We start from the raw sequence: 23,971 nt of genomic DNA, 5'->3' as shown, positions 1-23,971 counted from the left end.
CTCTCTCTCTCTCTCTCTCTCTCTCTCTCCATATCTATCACTTTATTGCTTGTTCTCTTCTTTCCTGTTTTCTTTCTCCTTTACTCAATATATCGCTCCATCTCCCTTTTCTCCACTTGTTTCTTCTTCTCTCTCTCTCCCCCTGACTCTTAACTATCTTCCCTCCTTCGCTCTTTTTTTTTTTTACCTGATTGAACAGTTGTCATCACTCTCCTCCCAACCTCAGAGCCCTTCAGGAAATGAATGAGACTATTAGAGAGAGAGAGAGAGTGGGGGGGGGGGGGCCCATGTAGGGGAGATGATTGACAGTGATGGAGGAGCGGTGCTGCAGCCCAGGGAGCTTGCATTAGTTTGATTAGCGACGTTGATGAAGTAGTGCGAGGTTAGCATCTGGTGCACATTAGTCACACCAACGAGCTTATTGGGAATGACATTTCAAAAGCATCGCACATAATCCATGACACACAATTCTCTAAACGGCCGCACTTAGGGTTAATGTGATGCAGATAGTTTTGACTAGATGTCCTCCTGGTGGAGGGTCAAGTGTCGAAGTCTCTGATTTGACTCGTTTGGTTTATTAAAGATGATGGGTCTCTTCACTCCTCCCTTCTTCCTTTACAGTTCTCTTCTTTGCTGTCTAACAGACACACACATTAAGATAACATACACACTTCAGTTTCCCTACAGGCTTAAATAAGGTTTATCATGTTCTCTTGTCTTCTCTTTAGTTGATATTATCTTAGAGGAAAATAATAATATCCAAAACCATGTTTTAGGGGCGTCCGGGTGGCGTGGCGGTCTATTCCTACCAACACGGGGATCAGCGGTTCGAATTCCCATGTTGCCTCTGGCTTGGTCGGGTGTCCCTACAGACACAATTGGCCGTGTCTGCGGATAGGAAGTCGGATGTGGGTATGTGTCCTGGTCGCTGCACTAAGTGCCTCCTCTGGTCGGTCGGGGCGCCTGTTTGGGCGGAAGGGGAAACTGGAGGGAATAGCGTGATCCTCCCACGCGCTATGTCCCCCTGGCGAAACGCCTCACTGTCAGGTGTAAAGAAGCGACTGGCAACTCCACATGTATCAGGGGAGGCATGTGATAGTCTGCAGCCCTCCCCGGATCAGCAGACGGGGTGGAGCAGCGACCGGGACGGCTCGGAAGAGTGGGGTAATTGGCAGGAAACGATGTGTTAAAGTCAAATGTAATACAGGGTAAGAATGCAATTGGTGGATTAGGCTTGGGCCATTTCAGACTTCACAGAATCACATCCAAGTTATGATCCAAGTTGCCTTCTCATGTAATATATTTTGCCTTTCCCACCTGCCGAATGCTTTCTACCACACCTGGGATGTGGTAGCGTTACCACATTCCTGGTGCTGTAGACATGGAGATGAATCATCATGAATCTTGATGTTCTCAGTTTTTTGTTTTTTTGATTAGAAAGAAACATGAGTCAAGGCCTTCTTCCTCTCATTTCTCTCCAGCTATTCCACGTGGCCTATGTGCTGATAAAGTTTGCCAACTCTCCCCGCCCCGACCTCTGGGTTCTGGAGAGATCTGTCGACTTCGGAGAGACCTACCAACCCTGGCAGTTCTTCGCCTGTAAGTAGTAACACATGCAAAAACAGACACGCACGCACGCACGCACGCACGCACGCACGCACACACACACACACACACACACACACATTCATGTGATAATGAATAATTGCATGTATGTAGACAGGCACATGCTGAAAGACCACACACTGATTGTTCTCAGTTTCATTTTAAACGGAGGACCTTCTTTCTCACTTCAGCCACAAGTGTTTGTGGGCCTAAATTTTGAGGATTGAGACGCTGAGTCTCAGTCCTCAAAGTCAAATTCCATGAGCATCACCCAATGCTGACCTCACCTCCTCCAGGGCAGATGTCATTCTCAGTGTAATCACACAGCTCTGGTACACCCCCCTCCCGGGGGGGGGGCGATGGTTGGTCAGGTGGGTTAGTCGGGGGGCGGGGCTTACATCACACAGCAGCACTGGATACAGCTGCTGTCAATCCAGGTGGGCTACGGGGGAAATTCCGAGCTTTTCTGTTTTAGCCCACTGCAACAGACCCCTGCATGAAGCAACCACCTGAGAGAGAGAGAGGGAAATCTAAATGTCTATTTGTGTGTGTGTGTGTGTGTGTGTGTGTGTGTGTGTGTGTGTGTGTGTGTGTGTGTACTGGAAAAGGTCAGTTATAAAGAGTAGCATGGAGTGAATAAGTGTCTGCCTCAGACTCATAAACCAGAGAGCTGCTGTTTGTGATGCTTCAGAATAAACTGCTGCAGCTGGTACACACACACACACACACACACACACACACACACACACACGCACATGTGCGCGCATACACAATTAACATTTTCTCATGTAGTAGACAGTAAGAGACAAAATGGATACTGTTTTGTGTGTCAGCCTCCAATCTCAACAATCCATCTCTGAGCACTGAATTGTAATTATGTCATAGCCAGGAGTGCACGCCATGTCAGGAGCAAGTACCTGAAATTAGCCGTAGGTAGACTAGCAACAGCGACAGGAGGCATAGGGGAGTCTAAATTCATTCTCTCTCTCTCTCTCTCTCTCTCTCTCTCTCTCTCTCTCACACACACACACACAAGGGATCTGGTCTTTCTGGTTTTATTTTGGGAAACAATCTATTCCCCTATCTTGGTTGGCCCTATTCAGTGAAAAACAAGCTCTGGATTATGCTTGTCGGAGGATGTCTCTCCCTGTTTCTCACTGTGTAAACGTGAAGCCCTCAGAGGCTGTGACGGTGATTTAGAGCAATAGTGATAAACTCCACCGGGTCTGACATGGTTTATTAGCCTGCTGCTTGGGTAATCCACATTAAGAACCAGTTCAATGTGCAAGGTTCACATCGGGCCTCAGGATGTTTGTTGCATATTGTTGTTTCTTATTGTGTGATTTTGTGGATCATTCATTCCCTTTCTGTCTTTCCTGTGTGTGTGTGTGTGTGTGTGTGTGTGTGTGTGTGTGTGTGTGTGTGTGTGTGTGTGTGTCCAGCCTCTAAGAGAGACTGCATTGAGCGTTTTGGCCAGAGAACCATTGAGAGGATCAACCACGACAACGATGTCATCTGCACAACCGAGTACTCCCGTATAGTGCCACTGGAAAATGGAGAGGTAAGATGTGTGTGTCTGTGTGTGTTTGTGTGCGCACACCTGTATGTCGCTGTTATTTCCATCCGCAACAACGTGAACTTGCGTGCAAACGTACGCTTCCAGTGTGCATATGGTTATCTGTGTTTGTGGTTGCGTATGTGTGCGCTATCAATATAAAGGAGCAGTCTTGGAGAAGGCAGATAGATAGTGTTTTGGAGCTGAATGCACACACACACACACACAGACACAGACACAGACACACACACACACACACACACACATACACAGAGATATGCAGGATATGTGATACAAAATATTTAAGTGTGAGTGGATAGCGGTGTGCTTGAAACAGAATATGTAGCTCAAGGTTTCAGTATCTCCACTTGATATATTATATTAGTCTCCAGATTAAACCGTTGTGCTATTACTCACTCCCCCCCCCCCCCAATCTCTCACTCGCTCTCTCTCTCACCATCAGATTGTGGTCTCCTTGGTGAATGGTCGTCCCGGTGCCATGAACTTCTCCTACTCCCCGGTGCTGAGGGACTTTACCAAGGCCACCAACATCCGGCTCCGCTTCCTGAGGACCAACACGCTGCTGGGCCACCTCATGGGCAAGGCCCTCCGTGACCCCACTGTCACACGCAGGGTAGCATGCCACGCCGCCTAGCCGCTTGCTCGCTGTTTTGCTGTCTTTCTGCTTGTCCCTGATGTTTCATGTGAGGTGGTTCGATAGACGAATAAAAGAATAGTAGGACTGATAGGACAACAAGATAAAGGGGATCTTGTAAATATTCTCATCTACCTAACATTCAGTGGTGGATGTATTTGGTAACGACACGCTAACACGCCCGAGCAATCTGAGGGAGGACGCTCGATGAGAGGGTCATTCTAGTGCACCGAATGTAATGTCATGAAGCAAGCACAACAATATATGATATCTATCTCAGTTAGTCCTTCTTTTACTGACGAACTCCAGAGGTTATAACTCTTATGACTCGTTGCTTTAAGCAACAGATAACAATGATTATAAGTCCAATTCCCAAGACTCCTCTTTCTGGACCTACTTAAGCACATAGTATATGATGTGTGTATGTGTGTGTGTGTGTGTGTGTGTGTGTGTGTGTGTGTGTGTGTGTGTTAAATTAATTCGACAGGTGCACGTTGTTGGCCAGGAAAGTGAAGCACATTCATACTACTGTTAATATTCCTGTTGTTGTATGAGTTGATGAACAATAGTACTATTGGGTGAAGCAGCAGCAGTAGTACTAGTAGTAGTTGTAGTGGTTGTAGTAGTATTAGTAGTAGCAGTAGTACTGGCAGTTGTAGTAGTGGTATTAGTAGTAGCAGTAATAGTATTAGTAGTATCAGTAGTAGTGGTAGTAGCGGTATTAGTAGTAATTGTAGTAGTAGTGGTAGTAGTAGTAGTAGTAGTATTAGCGGTAGTAGTGGTAGTAGTAGTAGTAGCAGTAGAAGGAGGAGACTAAGCAATAAGACTATTAGTACTTAGTTATTATTCTTTATCTGGATCTATCTTGTAGTATTGTAATATTTCATTGTTAAGTATAAAAGCTGGGTAATATGTTCTTTTCCAGAACTGGATATTTACGCTTTTTGAACAAAAACCTTGATTTTGTGACCGCCATAAAAACTGAGTGAATGCCAAATGAGAAAATGAATGAAGTTAATCCAGAACAAAGACGTTGCGATGCTGATGTTGACTATCTGCCTACAGTATTACTACAGCATCAAGGACATCAGCATCGGTGGTCGCTGTGTGTGCAACGGACACGCTGAGGCTTGCAATGCTGAGGACCCCAACGACCCATACAAGTATGACTCATACACACAAACATGTACATGCAAATACCCACACACATACACAAACACGCACACATATACTGGGAGAGGTGAATACATTATTTCTGAGGTGTTTATGTGTTATACATGTATACTCTTTATGTTTTATATACACTCACACAGATTGTTGGATAGACCCAAAAAATCTTTAGTTCTTTTTTTCTGTGTGTACGCAAATGCAAACATATGCATGAGAGCAAAATGTATGAATGTGTGAGTGAAAATATATTGAATGTGAGTTAAAATATATAAATATGAGAATAAAAATATGTGAAAGGAGAACGTATGTGCATGAGAGGGCCAGAAATGAATTATGGCTTTACGGCCCCTCATACAATAAATAATCACATGCACACCCATTAAGTGACACTTATGGTGGCACATAGACATGCACACGCAGGCACATTACACTCAATACAAACACATATGCACACACACATACACATATACAAACATTGCATCATTGGCATGACTCACAAAACACACACAGAGACGCATGCCCTCATCCAGAACACACACTTTAGAAAAAGCACATAATGAAATTAACACCCTGAAGCGTTGACTGCTTTACTCTTATCTCAGATCTCAGCCAACAGGGCTTTGATGGTGATGATTAAGAATTCAGTTGGTGCCAGAGCTGTCTGCCCTCACCTCACAGCAATACCCACTTACTTGTATGCAAATAAGTGGAGAAATGTTACTGCATACAGTACGTTTCACATGTGATCTGGGAACCAGGACAGGAGGGAGAGAAGTGGCGTCACGATGGCGAAAACAGAACGGAGAAAGAGAGAGAGTGTCGGATTTGATGACTTAATGAGAGGAGCGAAGAGAAAAAGAAACAGAGACTGTATCAAAGAAGGTTGAACCGTTTCATCTGGATACAATGTTTATTGACAGATACGATGAGATTTTCTTACCTGGATTATTGAGCATGCATCAAGACAACAGAGAATGTAATAAAGTAACAATGGATGAATGAAAACAAAAAAAAATGAAAAGAGGAAAAAACTAGATAAAAAGGATATGCAAGAAAAAGGACTGAAACCGATGGAAGATAAGGCAGGAAAATCATATATTGAGTAGAGAGTCAATGCATTGCACAGAGTTACTTGGGGGATTATATCTCAGGGCAGAGAGAGAGCGAGGGAGCAGACAGGAAGCGAAAGAGAGGTGCTTTTTTGATAACAGCCACCGTACAAATAAACTTCCTGCCTTGTCATTGTTGTTGAGGTAGTCTAACAAGATGCAGCATGTTTTATTATATGTGGATGTATGCTTCTGTGTGTGTGTGTGTGTGTGTGTGTGTGCTAGATGGCTTTTTTTGGTCCTGGGGCGATTTTAGTATTTGGGATAAGTGTAGGTCTTTGATTTAGTGGAAGTTGACTGCACTGTGTGATTAATTTAATAGTGTTCACCTTGTCTGTGTGTGTGTATGAGAGAAAGAGAGATGGGGGGGGGTAGGATTTCATTGTAAACCATCATTACTCTGTGAAATCCCCCATGGTGCATACACATACACACACACACACACACACACACACACACACACACACACACACACACACACACACATACTTACGCAAATGCACACCCAAAAAATTTCACTCAGGTATGGATAGTCATACTCACACATCAGAATGCATCCCGTCTCTCTCTCGCTCTCTCTTGCTTTCCCTATCTCTCTCTCCCTCTTCCCTTCTCTCGCTCCTCTCTCGCTTTCTCTATCATTCAAGTACATGCTTACAAACACAATCACACATCAACATGCTCACACCCCCCCCCCACACACACACACACATCAGTGTAAGGTGTCTACAGGCATGTCCTGGTGTAATAACAGAGACCGTAACACATCAGTGAAGACATGACTAGGTATAAAGGGGATCAGGGTATACTGCTGGTTAGGACAACAACATGATCCTCTGTTTAATTCAGCTGTAATTAAACTTCACTTTAGTTAGATGTGTACTACCAACCCAAAGACACATGGCCCTAGAGAAAGGTTGTAGACCTCATATGTCCAAATAGAGACATGTCTATAGTATACTGTATACCTCCAGAGGGGAGGGGGGGGGACTCCCATACTCTGCATCTCTACAGAGATGTATTTCTGTTCTCTGTATGTCCAAATGGAGGAAATCTATACTGGTTGTGTTCAGAGAAAAAAATGTAAAGAAAATCATTTTGCAGAAGATTCCCGTGCACGCTCTGCCTGTGACCTGTGGGTCTGAGAAATGCATGGATGGACAGAGTTGAAAGGGCAGTAGGCATGGTTAAAACAGAGGAATGGAGAGATGGGGGGGGGGCTGTCGGAGAAGGGAATGAACAGCTTAAGACGGAAAGATAAAGAGAGGAAGAAGAGATAGGTTTTTTCCACGTAAGCGACTAGTGAACCATGAACACAAAGAAGGATGGAGGAGGCGGGGCAGAACAGAGAGGTGTAGAGAGCGAAAAATACAGGGGGAAAAGAAATGAAAATAGAACGCGTTATATCCATGTTAATGAGCAGGAAAGAAAAGGAAGAAGTAAAGGAAAATTCAAGTAGGCAGAAAATGTTTGAAAATACTCTCAGCGTTTTAGAAAGTTTCCAGATGAAACGAGGAGGGATGAGGAAGATTAACTTTTCACATTGGTTGAATTCCACAGCACTGTATATATAGTACACACATCTCAGCTTTGGGTAGAAATAGATAGAGCACGTGTGTGTCACACTAACGTCCAGGCAGTATCCCTGTCTTAGGATGAGAGGGGCTTATTCTGCTTTGTTTAAAGACTTATTTCCTGGACACACACTTGGTGTTTGACAAGGATTGTGCAAGAAATCTCACGGTGTTTATCTTTCCTAATTGTTAAGAGACTGTCCATAAGTCATGTTTTGGCACCAAGGCATTATATTTTACAAGTAATGTTCCAGTGCATAGTGTCTTATACTGGGGTTTGGGGCAATATTTATTCATGCAAATACACAGTTCATACAGACAGACAGACAGACAGACAGATTTTCGTTTGTCCTCATGGAGGAAAACCTTTTCAAGCAGGTGCATATGATGCAAAACTCAGCAGATAGAAGTGAGAAGACAACCTACAGCACATTATGTGCAGGGTAATGAAATAACGTCCATACATAGTCGATGCACAGCAGCTTAGTGTGTTTGTCAGCTGTTTGTTTAAACTGAAGCAGGCCTGTGTTGAGATTTAACTTGCTGACGGGAAAAGAGCGAGGGGAGCACTTAGCCCCATGACCGTTATGTGTCTGTCTGTCTCTGTTTGTGTGTGTGTGTGTGTGTGTGTGTGTTTACACGGGGTCTGGGAGGATGGATGGATGTACATCTACACACGTGTGATCTGTGTTTGTAATACAATTTGGGGGGCCGTGTGGTCTTGCCATAAAAATAGAAAAGGTGGAAATGCAGTTATTCGAGTGTTGTGTGTCAGTGTGTGTGAGTGTGTCCGTATGGAGGTGCTCCTCTCTCCTCAATGTGTAAAACAAGTCTGAGTCGTTTCCTTTTGATTCAGAGTCACGCAACTTGGTGGGGCTGTGGGTTTGTGACAGATGTTTTGTTTTTCCCTTAACATAGGAGTAATCCCAGATGAGCTTAGTACAGGGGATTTCAGTCTGGTCCTCAGGGACCCACAGTGCCGCTGGTTTTCCTGCCACGTAGCTAAATATATTGTATCAGGTATGTTTCAGCCACCTAATCGGGGCGTTATTATACCTGGCTCATCGAGGAATGGTTTTAAAACTACAGGTTTAGGGCTGTCCAAATACTGCCAGATAAGTTGTTTGTCACCAAAAAGTATTTCAGTTGATTTTGAAATAGTCCATACATTAAACCTTCTGGCTCTTACTGTACTGTACTATTCCACGTCTCACCTCTCTGGGACTCTGGGCAGATCAAAACAGCCAGAAATATTTTCGTAAACTATTTTGTCCTACGGTGTCATGGTGGCACAGTGGTTAGTGCGGTCACCTCACAGCAAGAAGGTCCTGGGTTTGAGCCCTGAGGTTGTCTAACCTTGTGGGTCATCCCGGGTCCTCCTCTGTGTGGAGTTTGCGTGTTCTCCCCATTTCTACGTTGGTTTCCTCCGGTTTCCTCCCACAGTCCAAAAACATGTAGGTCAGGTGAATCGGCCATACTAAATTTTCCCTAGGTGTGAATGCGTGTGTGTGTGTGGGGGGGGGGCCCTGTGATGGACTGGCGGCCGGTCCAGGGTGTCTCCCCGCCTACCACCTAGTGACTGCTGGGATAGGCTCCAGCATCCCATGACCCTGAGTAGGATAAGCGGTTTGGATAATGGATGGATGGATGGATTTTGTCCTCCATGAAATCCATACGCTTAACATGTTCAGTACAGTCGCCATAATTTATCTAAAGTGAGTTTTAAGGTCTTAACGAGGTTTGCACTAATTAGCTGCCACCCCCCCCCCATCCTGCACAAGTGTGCATCTCTTTAAAGCACCCATATTTGGCAAAAGCAGCCAATCACATTGTCACAGTCAGATTTAACTGTGGACTGGTCCCAGACCGGTCACAGGATTTCTAAGACACTTTTAGATTTGGTGTAACCCCGTGTAAAATACTGGAACAAGTAACTGGGCAGCTCATCTGAACACCCGTCTGCTAATGTGGAGTGGCTGAGGCGTGAGATGGGACTTTTACCTTGAGCCTTTTTTTTTTATCTGTTCAACTGTATGTCATGAAATAATTGTAATTTTAAATAATTTTTCAAAAACAAAAATCTTGCACTGTGCTTTACGATCAATGCAAATAATGTCTTCTGTAACACTGGATCAGTAAGTCTACTGTAGATATGTCTCCATGTATCTGGAGACCTGGGTTCAATCCAGCTGATGTACCTATCTAAGTGTACAAGGTCTTCATAGTAAAGAACAAACAAGGAGAAGGCGATAGTGATGGAGATATGATATGCTGCAATACTCAAAAACAACATGTTATACATCTCTTCTAGTTATCTCACATTCATTTGACTTGTCAGCTGAAGATGTGTTATGTCAGTCAGCAGAAAACCAGGACAGGCTGACGGAGATGTGATATGCTGCTTAGTCAACGTCACTATATCTGGTTGCATTATGTTGATGTAGTCAACCTCCTTTGCTCATCCTGGCCAACTACAAACAAATCAGAACAAAAAATACAAGAAAAATAAGACTGAGCAAGTTTGTTTTTTTTTTTGAAGGGGGGATTTCCCCCCCTTTTCTCCCCAATTGTATTTCACCTGGCAGTGAGGAGTTTCACCAGGGGGACATAACACATGGGAGGATCACATTATTCCCCCCCCCCCACCCCCGAACAGGCGCCCTGACTTACCAGAGGAGACGCTAGTGCAGCCACCAGGATGCATACCCACATCCAGCTTCCGACCTGCAGACACAGCCAGTCGTGTCTGTAGGGACGCCCGACCAAGCCAGAGGTAACAAGGGGGTACGAACCAGAGATTCCCATGTTGGTTGACAATGGAATAGACCACCCCACCACCCGGATGCCCCGAGCAAAGTTATTATCGTAGCTTGGCTAAATGCCAAACGATAACACAGAACTGAAGGTATAGAAATTGGTGTAAAATATAATGAGGGAAAAAATCTCTGAAAATATGATATTGCATTGCACAATGCATAGTCTCCTTAAAATCTTATATATGCTTTCCTAGATATTCCTAGACATCCTTAGTCCTCCCTCTGATCGGCTGTTTCCGTAATGTCCACTGTGTTCCCAGTGGGAGCATAACTTGACCTGTGACAAAAACATACTGTACTGTACTGGACATACAACAGGCATCACTCAACTTGTATAAATTAAATCAGGAGTGATTTGGCTTTGATAAGGGGAAATTTCACTGAATAGCAGAGTTTTGTGGATAATCTTTGTTGTTGTTGAGTGTCACACTGGTGCCAGGTGGCTGGACAGACACGTTAGGTGATTCTGTTGAGCTCCATTTGGTTTCAATTTGCTAGTTTTCACCGCTGGCTATGGTCCAGACACCAACTGGATGGATCTGGTCTAGTCATTATCAGGCTCAGTGTGTGTGTGAACCTTTACTGCTGCATGTGTGCACCTGTTTGTCCACGTGCAGCAGGGCAGCAGGGTGGCCTGGTCCGTGGACCAGAGGGACCTGAGCTAAATGCTCCCTGACAGCAGGCATCCGCCCTGCCGAAGTGTCTTTCAGCAAGATCCTGAATCAGCCTGCCAGCTCCAGAGGTGCTGCTCTTTCGCTGACTTCTGACCTCTGACCTCCCTGTGGTGGGAGGAGATGGAAACTTGGTGGGAATGAAGGAAATATTTCAATAGAACGGGCGTTAAGAATAGGAATTTACCGACAGAGGGTAGCTACGTCTGTTTATACACCTATAGATCACCTTTTTTCCATACACTTCAGCAGTGCAACACAAAGACAAAAACACATCCAAAAACCACCAGAACTGTAAGAACACACATATCCAAACTAACACATATATCCAAACTAAAAAAAAAAGAAAACAAAAATTACTGTCCAAGGGAACGAACGCCAGCCAGGATGACTGTCAGAACTGCCAGTCTGCATGGGCTAGCAGTTAGCTTAGCCTGCCCCGCTTCCGCGTCCTGTCAGACCGCCCTCGGTGTTTCCTCTTGGGGTGCAGCTCCAGGCAGGGCCGTGGTCCTTGGGCCTACCGGACACAGCAGACCAGGCTCCCTCAGCCGATCCAACACCAACTCTCCCAGCCAGACACGAATGTTAGAAAAGGAGTAGGAAAAAGTATACACTTATTTTTTCCTACTCCTTCTCACCTACTCTTAAGTTAATTCAGCTACTATAGATTTCAAACTCAATTCACACTGTACTGTATAGTTCAAATTCAGTGCAAGTTGTGCTGCACAATACAAACTCAACTACTGTGAACAATAAGAGAAAAAACGAAAAAAATCAAAAACATGAGAGAAAGAGAAAAAGAAAACTACATCCTAATGTCATGTACCAAGAATAGACAGATGTTAATGCTATGCACAACCCAAATATCCACTCGGTGTCATAGAAAGGAAAAATAAATAAACAAACAAACAAACAAATAAATAACCATACAAACAAACAAATAAATAAACAAGAAATGAGATGAAATGAGATGAACCATCATAGATTTATATATATAAAGCCAGTTTATCAGTTTATAAAACGGGAGTTTAATTGTAAGGGGGTTTTAGACTAAGCAAGTCTGGGGCCTCTGGTCATGTGGTGAGCGGAGGAGAGCGGGGGGGGGGGGGGTGGAGGGAGGACTGAGAGGGAGGTTAATGAAGGAGCGAGGGGGGTGCATATTTTTCAGAAGACAGGGGAATTATTCACTGACTAATAAATATTTGACTAAATCCCGCAGGTACCGAGAAGGAGCGAGGAGGCGGACGTGGGTGGACAGCAGGGAGGTTTTTAATAGACGTCGGCCTTTCAACATGTCAGCCCTACTGAGAATAATTTCCAGGCATACAATCCAAGCGTGCCTTAACTAGAAGTAGTACAGCGATGATAAACTTTGGCTTGAACTTGACTGGGGGGGTGCAAAAAGATGTAAAAGAAAATCATAACTTGGGTTCAGTTGATCTAATTGAGGCAAAGCTGTTTGGGTTAGCTTAAAGGCTAGGTTGAGTTTCGCGAGACAGAGTACGGTCCTGTACCTGGAGTTCAAACAGTTCCAGTTGTAGTTAGTCCATGTTTGGAAGGTTCCAGTATTTAAGACCGATGTTAAGGGCCGAGGAGCGGAGACTTTGCTCCGGCTCCTATCATAGCAGCGTTGATGGATTGTGACTGTGAAACGGAGCGTTGCGGGATAATGGGTAGCGAGCGTAGCGGACATTAGTTAGCGAAGCAAAGGTTAATAAATCAGTTTGAACTTACGGGGTCGTATCTCTGTTACAGCGCGGGGATTCAAAAAATGGAGAGTATTTTTCCCTTTGCTCTTATGTTTCAGCCAAGCAGGTGTTTTGATTGATGAAAACGCAGGAAATGGAATTCCAGCTGTCTTTCTCACCTCATCAAGCCATTGAGTCAGATCTCTTTGTTCGGTGACGGAACGCAGACGACTGAACGTTTAATCCTAAAACCTTCATCAGTCCTGGAAGTTGTTAAACGCTGTTATATAAAGCAGCTGTTTGATAGATGATAGCGGGTCTGCTAACTGTAAAGCTGCGTGCAAAGGCAGCGGGAGGGGCGCTGCGACTGAATCGTGCTCTCTGTGGCGGGGCTCCTGAAGACGTCCCAACAAGGAGGCTAGCAGTTTCTACCATACAAATTGCATGGCCCTGATAACATTTCGGGGTGAAGGGAAGACGCAATTTAAAAAACTTGAGGACCAAAAGTGAACTGTGATGGATTGGCAACCTGCCCACATGATCAAAAAGACATGCACGTTAGGGTTAATACTCCTTTGTCCCTGACCAAGGCAGTGGAAAGAAGAACCAGAGTTGGTCCCCGGGTGCTGCAGCTGCCCACTGCTCCTATACAATAGGATGGGCTAAATGCAGAGGACAAATTCATTGTCAGAATACAATTCGTTGTAAGAATACAATGACAAAATAAAGTGGCTTGATGTCCCTGCACTGCAGTCGTTGCATGATGGGAAGACTCTAGCGCCCATGTGACACCAGACTGGATTAAGCAGGTATAATGTGCAAATGAATGAGTGAATGAATGATCACAAAGATTTTGGCATTACACTTAATTTATTGTTCTGCATCCTGTCACACTGTATTATAATGTGCTGAATTATACGAAAAAGAGCACATCACGTTGATATGCCATGCTACACCATGCCATCTGACAGCACACCACAGCAAACCTTAATGTAAGTTGATTGTCTTGTATCACATCATATGATACTCTCCATATACCATGGCCATGGCATAGCATGTGCTGTTATGTCACATTAAGACAGATGAGGCCATACTGATGCACAATATCCAGTGAATTATAGTTCAGTTAATTTGTGGAAATAAACTGGGCTTAAGAAACGCCTATTTAAAGCCTATTCAAAACCTGAAGTTAAGAAGTATTCCTTTTGGAGTAATGGGATAATATTACCCCTCTGCGATCAGGGAACAGCCAATCCTTGGCTCATGTTTTAAAACAGGAAGTGGTGGATTTGGGTGGAAACACTATTGAAAGTCATTTCCTAAAAGGCTTAAGAGAATCTGATAGGAAGGAAAGGATATAGAATGAGAGAGAAAAAGAGAGAGTGATGGAAAGGTGTGTGTGTGTGTGTGTGTGTGTGTGTGTGTGTGTGTGTGTGAGAGAGAGAGAGAGAAAGAGAGTAAGAGAGAGGGAGAGTGAGATAAAGACTGTTGTAAAGAGAATGAACGTGAGGAAAAGTTACTGATTGACTGTGTTTTGCACTTGTGTGTGTGGTTACAATAGATATAAATCATTCTTATAACCTGGTTTTGTTAACAATTTCATGGCACAAAGTTAGTTGAGCTCATAGGACTTGATAGTACAATCCCTCATATAGTAATCAACACTTTCTTGATGTCTTGAGTTGCGATAGGGATAATCACATCATCGGGGTCATCGGATGGGCACTCTCCTTCCTTTATGATAGGCCCACGACATCTCCAGAGGGCTTAACGGTGACACTTGGAGTCACAGGCGCACCCCCTCCTCTGCCTTTACCCCTCTTGCTGGCTGATGGTCATTTTGCAGTCCAAATGAGAGCCTTTATCTTCAGCCAGAGCCAGTTGCTTCTTCGCTCGGCAGCTTCTGACTGCTTGTCGGAGGGGCCTGTCCTCAGACTCCTATCTTGTTCAGTAACCAGCTGAAAGATGTGGCTACGAAGCCTCTGCCGCCGACCTCCACTGGTAGAACCTGTGTTCTCCAGTCCCATTGTTCTGCTTCGGCCCCTAGATCAGAATATTCAAGCCTCTTGCATTCGTGTCCTTCACCAACTGCCACCTCCCATGGCACAGTTAGTTCCACAGTGTACAGGGACTTCAGTGACGATGACCACAAGATCAAATCAAGCCTGAGATTAGTTTTGACCATCTCTGATGGAAAGCCTCTGTCAAGCCTCTGGTCAAGGTTGACCTCCATCTCCCAATCCCGGGCTGCATCCAGTAGTGATACAGAGATGCCGTTAACAGAGTGGTACAAACTTGTATTGCAGAGAGAATGAGATTCTTCTTCTTTCAGCTTGTTCCCTGTTTCTCATGGGTTGTCACAGCAGCTTTTATAGTTTCCATCGGTATCCTGTGAGGGCACAGCACCAATGGTGGCCGTTGTTAAACCAATACTCAATCCACATACTTAGTATTTGGCAAAGTTTTACGTCAGATGCCCTTCCTGACACAACCACTAACCCTATGGACGGGGGCACAGGTAAAGCGCTGGATGCCATCTCAGTATTCATGGACTCGTGCCCATGCCTGTCGCCATAGAGCGAGAGTTTGAATGGAGGATTAGATCTGATGGAGAAGGTGAGAGGTGGAAACACAATCAACCAGGCCTGTATTAACACAATACACAGACATGTTATCAGCACAGGCCAGAACGCACCAACACTGTGCTATTTCCACTCCAGCATACAATAGTTAAAGTTGGACTGTTTTATTCATGTTATTGTTTTAGCTTGATTTGCGTTTTTTGAGAGCAAAAAAGACCTAGAATAACAAATTTATACCCGCTCTTTTGCCTCCCATTCATTAGCTGTTTGTTTGTTTATTAGGGTCCCCATTAGCTACAGCACTGCAGTGTCTGTTCTTCCTGGGTACCACAAAAAAGCTTTACATTGTGATAATGCAACCGTAATAACTTAACATTATAAAATAAACAGGACAAATACTAGAACACACACACAGACAAGGTGAGCTCCTGACAATACAATAATCAAAACATATGAAACCCAATGACTTCATTTATGGATAGTATCCACCAGTGTTGGATAAGATTCCTTTAAATACTTTTCTTTACAGTTTACTGGTGACCTTGCAATTCTAATTGATAACAATTTGTTGGATTACTCAACAATGAAACCCAATTCTTTGATTACTGTAGGATTACCTGGGTTCATGACATAGCATTACCGTATTTCAAGTAGTTTATTATCATTTATGCCCTTGATCTCACTCTGGTATATTATTTCTTTAAACAGTTGTCTGGGTTATCCAAAAGCAGTCACAAGGTAGTTATTACATTTCTATCATTAAAACAGCTCTTCCTATCATTCTCTGCCAGATGACCTCACCGTCTCGGCACGGATATCGTCATGCCTTGCTGATATCTCTGAAAGAACGCCACCTTCAGCTTAACCTATCTACAACTGAGCTCCTTGTCATCCCAACCAGTCCATCCTTAACAACAACAGATCAGTATCCAGCTCGGTTCAACCCAACTCATGCCCACAAAGTCTGCCCGAAACCTGGATGTCATGATTGATGACCAACTAACCTTTAAGGTTCACGTGGCCTCGATTGCTCGGTCGTACCGATTTGCCCAGTACAACATCAGGAAGATTAGACTCTACCTGTCTGAGCATGCAGCAAAACTCCTGGTACAGGCTCTTGTGATATCACACATTGACTCCTGCAACTCCTTAGTGGCAGGTCTCACTGCATGCACTTTCAAACCTCTGCAAATGATCCAGAACACGGCAGCGTATCTGGTCTTCAGTTAACCCAAAACAGCACATGTCACCCTGCTGTTCATACCCCTCCACTGGCTTCCAGTTGCTGCCCGCATCAAATTCAAAACCTTAATGCTCGCTTACAGAACGGCAACTAAAACGGCTCCCGCCTACCTGAACGGCCTCATTCAGGTCTACACTCAGTCCCACTCCCTACGCCAATGAAAGGCGCCTGACATGTCCGCCACAATGGGGTCCTAAGTCACTAGCTAGATTCTTCTCTAGTTCCCCGGTGGTGGAACCAGTTACCAGACTCCATTAGATCTGCTGAGTCTCTCTCCATCTTTAAGAAGGCACTAAACACCCAGCTCTTTCTCGACCTCCACACCTGATGGTATTAATGTAAAAAAAAAAATCGCTTTTATGCACCCTATGCATTGCCTTTGTGCACTGCCTGTTGACACCTATGTCCTATTGGATTTGAACCTAGTTTTTTGACACTTAGTGGAGTTGTCTCCTGACTAGATCCTTGCTTGTGTTGTATTAACTCTCAGATGTACGTTGCTTTGGATAAACGTGTTTGCTAAATGAAATTGTAATAAAAATGCTGCAACCAAGTAGCTACAATCTGCTACCCAGGCTGCTAGTTACCATAGTTATAATTATGAGCTACATAATATTTATCAATGTATACATACAACACAGAATGCATACTCCCAGTATAGAGTATTTGACCATATAAATGTAACTCACCTTTACACTCATCCTCAACAATCACATTTGAAAACATGGAATACAACTTCTCACCAGTTTCGTAACTCATTTCAAATCAAATAACAATACAGTCTGAGCTTGTGGTCCAGTATCCCCAGACCCCAAAAGTTGTAATAATAATAATAATCATTACATTTATATAGCGCTTTTCTAGACACCCAAAGCACTTCACAGTGAAGGGGGTAACTCACTTCAACCACCACCAATGTGTAGCACCCAGCTGGGTGATGCATGGCAGCCATTTTGCACCACAACACTCACCACACATCAGGTTGAGGTGGAGAGGGAGGAATCATTGAGCCAGTTACATGGGCTGGATGGAGAGAACCAGGTTGGGAATTTTGCCAGGACACCAGGGGAGCCCCTACTCTTTGCAATAAGTGCCATAGGATCTTTAATGACCACAGTGAGTCAGGACCTCGGTTTAACATCTCATCAGAAGGATGGCATCTCCTACAGCACAGTGTCCCCGTCACTGCGATGTTTTTGTTGTTTATTTGGACCAGAAGGAAGTCTGGCCCCTATTGACACACTGACACCACTTCCAGCAGCAACTCATTTCCCCAGGAGGTCTTCCATCCAAGTACTAGCCAAGCCCATGCCTGCTTAGCTTCTGTCATTCAGCCAGGGTACATGTTGGTAAAGTAGTCAGTGGGCTCACCCAGGAAGGCTAATGCAGAGTATGTTTATGTGCAGGTTAACAGTACAATCATAACAAAAAAAACAGCACTTTGACATTAGAAATAGTTATTTCTACACCTTTTATCTTTAATAGGCTATGATCAAATTCGGCATAATGTCGTCGAAATCAGCATAACACAAAATAAGCATAACAAGATTAAGACACCTAGAGTTTTATCCCCGTGTTTAGCTTCATTTGTGCGTCTATATATTTGTCTTTTTTTCTTTTTCTTTTTTGGCGTCTTGGAACTGCGTATGTGAAAGGCCACCAGAGATGATGAACCAGCAGTTACTTGTACAATATAAACACAAAACAGCTATTTGCCAGATAGGTGGTTAGGAGCAAATTCTCAGACATGAAGGCAAATAGGAACACCAACTGGAGGTATTCTGTCGTAACGCGTAGAGAACATTAAAAAATCCACAGACAGGGAAAATGATCAGACACAAAGGACTGTCACTGCCATAGCAGAAATTCTTTTTAACTGACCCTGTTCAGATTAGCCATATGTGACCCCGAGATCACCCAGCACAACATTAAAACTATTAGTTCTGGATTTGAGTGGATTTTTCTTGCTTGAAAATCTAGTGAGTGGTGGTTTTGCACCAGTAGGTCTGTCACTGATGGTATCAGACCTACTGGTTGGAAACAGGTTAGTGGTTGGAATGGAAGTTTTTCTCTACTGTGTGGCGAAAGTCTAATCTGATTAGGAGCTGGGGTGAAGAGATGAAGGAGAGATTAACGCTTTAATTGTTGTGGGGTCACTTTCTGTTCTGCTCTTTCTATCTATCTATCTATCTATCTATCTATCTATCTATCTATCTATCTATCTATCTATCTATCTATCTATCTATCTATCTATCTATCTATCTATCACTTTATTTTTTTCTGTCTTTCTACCGCTTTCTTTTTTCTCTATTTGAAAGAACAATATTTGGCAGAAAGCTGCAGGAATGTGAACTTTAGAGAAGAGTTCAAATCATGTTTTAGCCAAAACACTGCAGGTCCAGATAGGTGCATACCATGGCATATTTTGGGCTTTTCTGTCATATTTTAGCCTTTCGTGTGTGTACATGCATACATGTGGGCTTGGCAGTGTGTGTGTGTGTGTGTGTGTGTGTGTGTGTGTGTGTGTGTGTGTGTGTGTGTGTGTGTGTGTGTGTGTGTCGTGCGTGCGTGCGTGCGTGCGGCACAGGGCGTGTATGATGCGTCAGTGCAGTAATACTGGGGTAGTAGTACTTGTAGTTAGTGCATGCTGCATGCTGCTTCTGCTTGCTACTCTCTGCTCTCAGCTACTGCCGCTGGCTAGCCCTCTTTGCGGGGGTGAAAAGAGGAGCCGAGTGCGTAAGTCTCCCCTGCCGGTACATAGCCTCTCTACCGCCAAGACTCCTGCAGTGCCTCCTCGTGGCCACACAAGGTAACTGGGTACCTTGCGGTCCCTGGCTAAACTGTAGGGGATCTCGGAGCTACAGTGGTCCCCAGAGGTCTAATGCGCAGGCCCATGTGAAGTGGATACGCCCTGGCATTGACCAACCACTGTCCCACTGCCTTGTGGGTAAGTGTAGGACGACAAAGGCTAGGGGAGCACACCCTGAGAGAAAAGCAACGTGCATGGCGGCGCACGATAGGCGGTCCTCTGACAGACTGGAGCTCCGGCAGCCTCCTGCAGCTGTGGAAGAGTGCTGGTCGTCTTGGGCCCCCCTTGCCACCAGATCCCACCCTCTCACAGTGAAGAAGTGCTGCTGGGACATGCGCACCCCCAGCGGCACTGTAAATAATCTCTTTGCGCAGGTATCCACCTCTGCCTCGGTGAGACCAGCAACCGGAATTCAGACTAGATGGAAACCTATTTAACATCCGTAGGCTCCAAGCGGTCACAAAAATGACATCGGAGCACATCATCGAGTTACAGTACGCAGATGACTGTGCAGTTGTGGCCCACACACCCGAGGCACTACAAGCTACCCTTGCAGCTGCTGCAAGGGCGTATGGTAGGCTGGGGCTCTCTATAAATGTGGCAAAGACTGAAGTAGTATGCCAGTGGGCATCTACTCCTCCATCTCATTCACCAACCTTCAACATCTCCGACAAACCACTTGCAACAGTGGAATCCTTCAAATACCTAGGCAGCTTCCTCTCTGATGACTGCAGCATCGACAGGGAGATGCAAAACCGGATTAAACAAGCGTCATCCTCTTTTGGCAGACTTAGGAGAAGGGTCTTTCAAAACAAAGACCTCAACCTCCACACCAAAATATCTGTCTACTTGGCAGTTGTCATCACGACTCTCCTCTACAGCTGTGAGGCATGGACCCTGTACAGCCACCACCTCGGGATGCTTGAGGCCTTCCACATCGGATGCCTACAATGCATCCTGAGGATAACCTGGCGTGACCGAGTGCCCCATACTGAAATACTCCGCAAGACCAACTGCATCAGCATGGAGGCTACCGTCACCCAGCACCAACTTCGATGGCTCGGTCACGTCATCAGGATGCCAAAGGAGCGCTTACCGCATAAAGTGCTGTATGGCCAGCTACATCTTGGCCGCCGCTTGGCAGGGGGCCAGAAAAACGGTACAAAGACCAGCTGAAGACCATCATAAAAAAGTGCGGCCTGAACCCAAGCCAGCTGGAAGACACTGCCGCCCAACGCTCCATCTGGCGGCAGCTCTGTCAACAAGGGGTGCAAAACCTCGAGAAGGACCGCGGTGATCGACGGACCAGAAGACGTCTGAAGAGACATGAAGCCAGTACCACACCTACACCCCCAGTCAGTGATTTCACCTGTTCTGTCTGCGGCAGACATTGTGGATCGCGGACAGGGCTTTACAGCCATAAGAAGACTCACAAGTGACAGAGGCAGGATTGTCATCATCGGACACGACGGACAACCTAAAGCAAAAGCAAGTGTGTGTGTGCGTGTGTGTGTGTGCGCGCGCTTATATGCTTGAGGAGCACATGGTAGCATGTTCACAGTATGTATGCACATACACGAGTATAAATGAACAAATATCTATTTTTAATTTTCAATCTTATTAATTCTCAAATCCTCTTGCTAAGGTTTAATTGACCAATAATGCTGATTTGAATCACCTTTTTTTTTTTAAACCATAAGCAAATTAAAATGAAACTCATTCTCCATGAGATCACATTGTACGGTCTCACTGTTTATTGGTCATGCCCTCATTTTAATGCTGTTGCTTACAGGTTACAGTGTGACTGTCAGCACAACACCTGTGGTGTGTCATGTGACCAGTGTTGCCCTGGATACAATCAGTCACCGTGGAAACCAGCCACAACCTACAGCGCAAATGACTGTGAACGTAAGTACAGCCACGTGTGCACACACAAGCACACATGGTAAAATATACATGCTAGTTTTGTAATAGCCCCATCTCCTTACTCCAATACTATGGACCCCCCCCTCTCACTCGCCCTATCCTCATTGATCGCTATAGGGTAATGTGTTGTACTCTGTATGTTGGTTCTACAGAACCTGTTTTGTCAATTAGTAAATAGTTCAAACGTGAAGATGATTCTAGATTCAAGAGGATGATTTTAGTGTTTTTGTCATTTTTACTTTGAATGGGGCTGCAGTCAAACGGGCCTGCTATATACCAAACATTTAATTGGACTGGATCCCAACAAAAACATTCTCTGCTGTGTCTCCTTAACCTTTTCCCCTTTCTGCTTCACCAGTATTTGAATAAGAAATAGAAAATAGAAACTTGACTTCACTCGTCATTTCATATCTATTATCAAAGTTATATTTAACACGGAACAGCGTGCACAGCACAATGACGAAAAGGTCAGTAAAAGGCCAAGTGATATGAAAGAAAACGGGAAAGAGAGAGAGAGAGCTAGCATTCAAATGGGATTTCTACTGTTTTCTTTGCTACAGTGGGTAAATTATCAGTGTCAAACACTATCAGAATCAAAATAGTTGACAAAATATGTTTGTTGTACATTTCCTTTGAGGTCAGCGGGCCGTGTTTTTCAATACATCTCTCCTCCCAATTCATCCACACAAATTTGAGTGCACTTGTACTTATAATTCTGCTTCCTGTGTTGTTTGACACAAGCGGACCCACAGCAGTAGGCCGCTGCAGACGGTGCAGCAGTGAGATCGGCCCGCTTGGCTGGAAACTTGTTTAACATACTGCACTGGGAAGTCATTGACCTTGAGCGGTTTAACATTTTAGAAAGTATTTTTTCTTTAATTGAAATTCTAGCAGAAATATCAGATAAACACTTGGTAAAATCAGGCTGCAGTCAGGACTGGTGGGTAAGGGGCTCTGGTTTATGCAGCCGGCACCTCTCAGGTGCTGAGGGGCTGATAAGAACAAAGCGCTGTCTGTGAGCTTCACAGACGCTGTATAAATAGCGTAGACTTTGTTCTGGCTTGGTGTGTCTGTCAGCATGTGATTGTTTTGGATGTGTAGCTATTTGTGCTTGTTGGTTTGCTTGTCCTGCATTCTGTGTATGTACATCTTTGGTGCTGTGCAGTTGTGTGTTGGTGTATTTGTGCCACTTTGTGGTTTTGTGCGTGACGACAGTGATGCTTTTGTGTGTGGTTGTTGGAGTCTGTGTATGTGATTGATTCTCTATCATGTATATGTGACTCATAGAAACTTGGCCTATGTGTGTGTGCTTTACTCATGCACAAGAGCTCACATGTTCCTTTCAGTCTTCGTCTGTTTGTGTGTGCGTATGTGTGTGTGTGTGTGTGAGAGAGAGAGAGAGAGAGAGGGTGAGCGAGCAAGAGATTTCTTATCTGAGCAAGTTCTCTCTATCACGCATGTGATCCAGAGGTTAAGATGTGGGTGTCGGACGGCCGCCTCTCTCTCCTCTCCTCTCAGATAATCTAATCTCTCTGCTCCCTGGGATACTTCTCTTCCGCTTCACTCCAAGCATCTGCCCAACTCTTTTTTCAAACCAGCTGGGACTAATACACTCTTGCCCCTTTTCAGCCAGAAACCTCATGTACACAGTAACACAGGTGTCAAATATCAGGTTTCCTCATCTTTTGTGTGTTCATCTTCTTCTCAGATTTCTCCCCTTTCTTCAAATGTGGTTCATTATCTTTCTTCTTTGCCATTTTATGTTCACCCCCTTTCCTTCTTTTTGTCCTTCTTTTCATTCTTTTTCTTCTTCATGTTCATCTTTTTCTTCATCAAAGTCAGCAGTAGCTGAAAGGATCTGTAGGTTCCTGTTTAAACGCATCCAAAGGAACACCTGCTCTCCACCAACCACTGACCAAGACAGTTGTGTGTGTGTGTGTGTGTGTGTGTGTGTGTGTGTGTGTGTGTGTGTGTGTGTGTGTGTGTGTGTGTGTGTGTGTGTGTGTGTGTGTGTGTGTGTGTGTGTGTGTGCTCACAGTGCTCAGTAACAGCAGCTCTGATTCAGAGCCCTTCACTGTGGAAACGGATGCAGCATCGTACCCACCTTGTTTGCCATCTTTATTGCTGCCATATTCCACCTCATTCGCAAAGAGCTGCCACGGGGATCCCAGTCCTATACAGAACTGATAGCAGGCTCTTCAACCTTAATAGGTTCAAGGCCAAGAGTAAAGTCTGCAGCACCACCATCATTCAGTTTCAGTATGCAGATGACAACGCCATCACAGCACACTCCGCAGAAGACCTCCAGGACATTCTGAATGCCTTTGCCAAAGCACATAGAGCCCTGGGTCTAGTACTAAATATCAAAAAGATCCAGGTCCTGTATTTACCTTCACCCAACCAGCCATCTACCCAGCCCACCATAAAAGTGGACAACAAAATTCTTGAAAACAAATGATCATGTCCCCTACCTCGGCAGCCTTCTCTCCTCAAAAGCTGACATTGACTCTGAGGTCAACCATCACCTGAGTTGTGCCAGTGGCGCTTATGCCACACTCAGGAAAAGAG

General features: G+C 44.6%; 1 protein-coding gene across 1 annotated transcript in view; it reads left to right on the top strand.

Annotated features, from left to right (window-relative positions):
* The window catches only part of lama5 (laminin, alpha 5), a 166,069-nt gene that overhangs the window by 62,862 nt on the left and 79,236 nt on the right, over window positions 1-23,971 (top strand). Inside the window, exons 3-7 of the mRNA XM_056299591.1 lie at window positions 1,482-1,599; window positions 3,048-3,166; window positions 3,624-3,794; window positions 4,881-4,978; window positions 21,270-21,385. Coding sequence (XP_056155566.1) covers window positions 1,482-1,599; window positions 3,048-3,166; window positions 3,624-3,794; window positions 4,881-4,978; window positions 21,270-21,385 — 622 coding nt within the window. The remainder of the gene's footprint in view (window positions 1-1,481; window positions 1,600-3,047; window positions 3,167-3,623; window positions 3,795-4,880; window positions 4,979-21,269; window positions 21,386-23,971) is intronic.

This window comes from Lampris incognitus, chromosome 2 (genome assembly GCF_029633865.1).
Source record: "Lampris incognitus isolate fLamInc1 chromosome 2, fLamInc1.hap2, whole genome shotgun sequence".
Classification (NCBI taxonomy): domain Eukaryota; kingdom Metazoa; phylum Chordata; class Actinopteri; order Lampriformes; family Lampridae; genus Lampris; species Lampris incognitus.
Note: the sequence above shows the minus strand (reverse complement) of the source record. Positions and strands in the feature narration are given on the sequence as shown.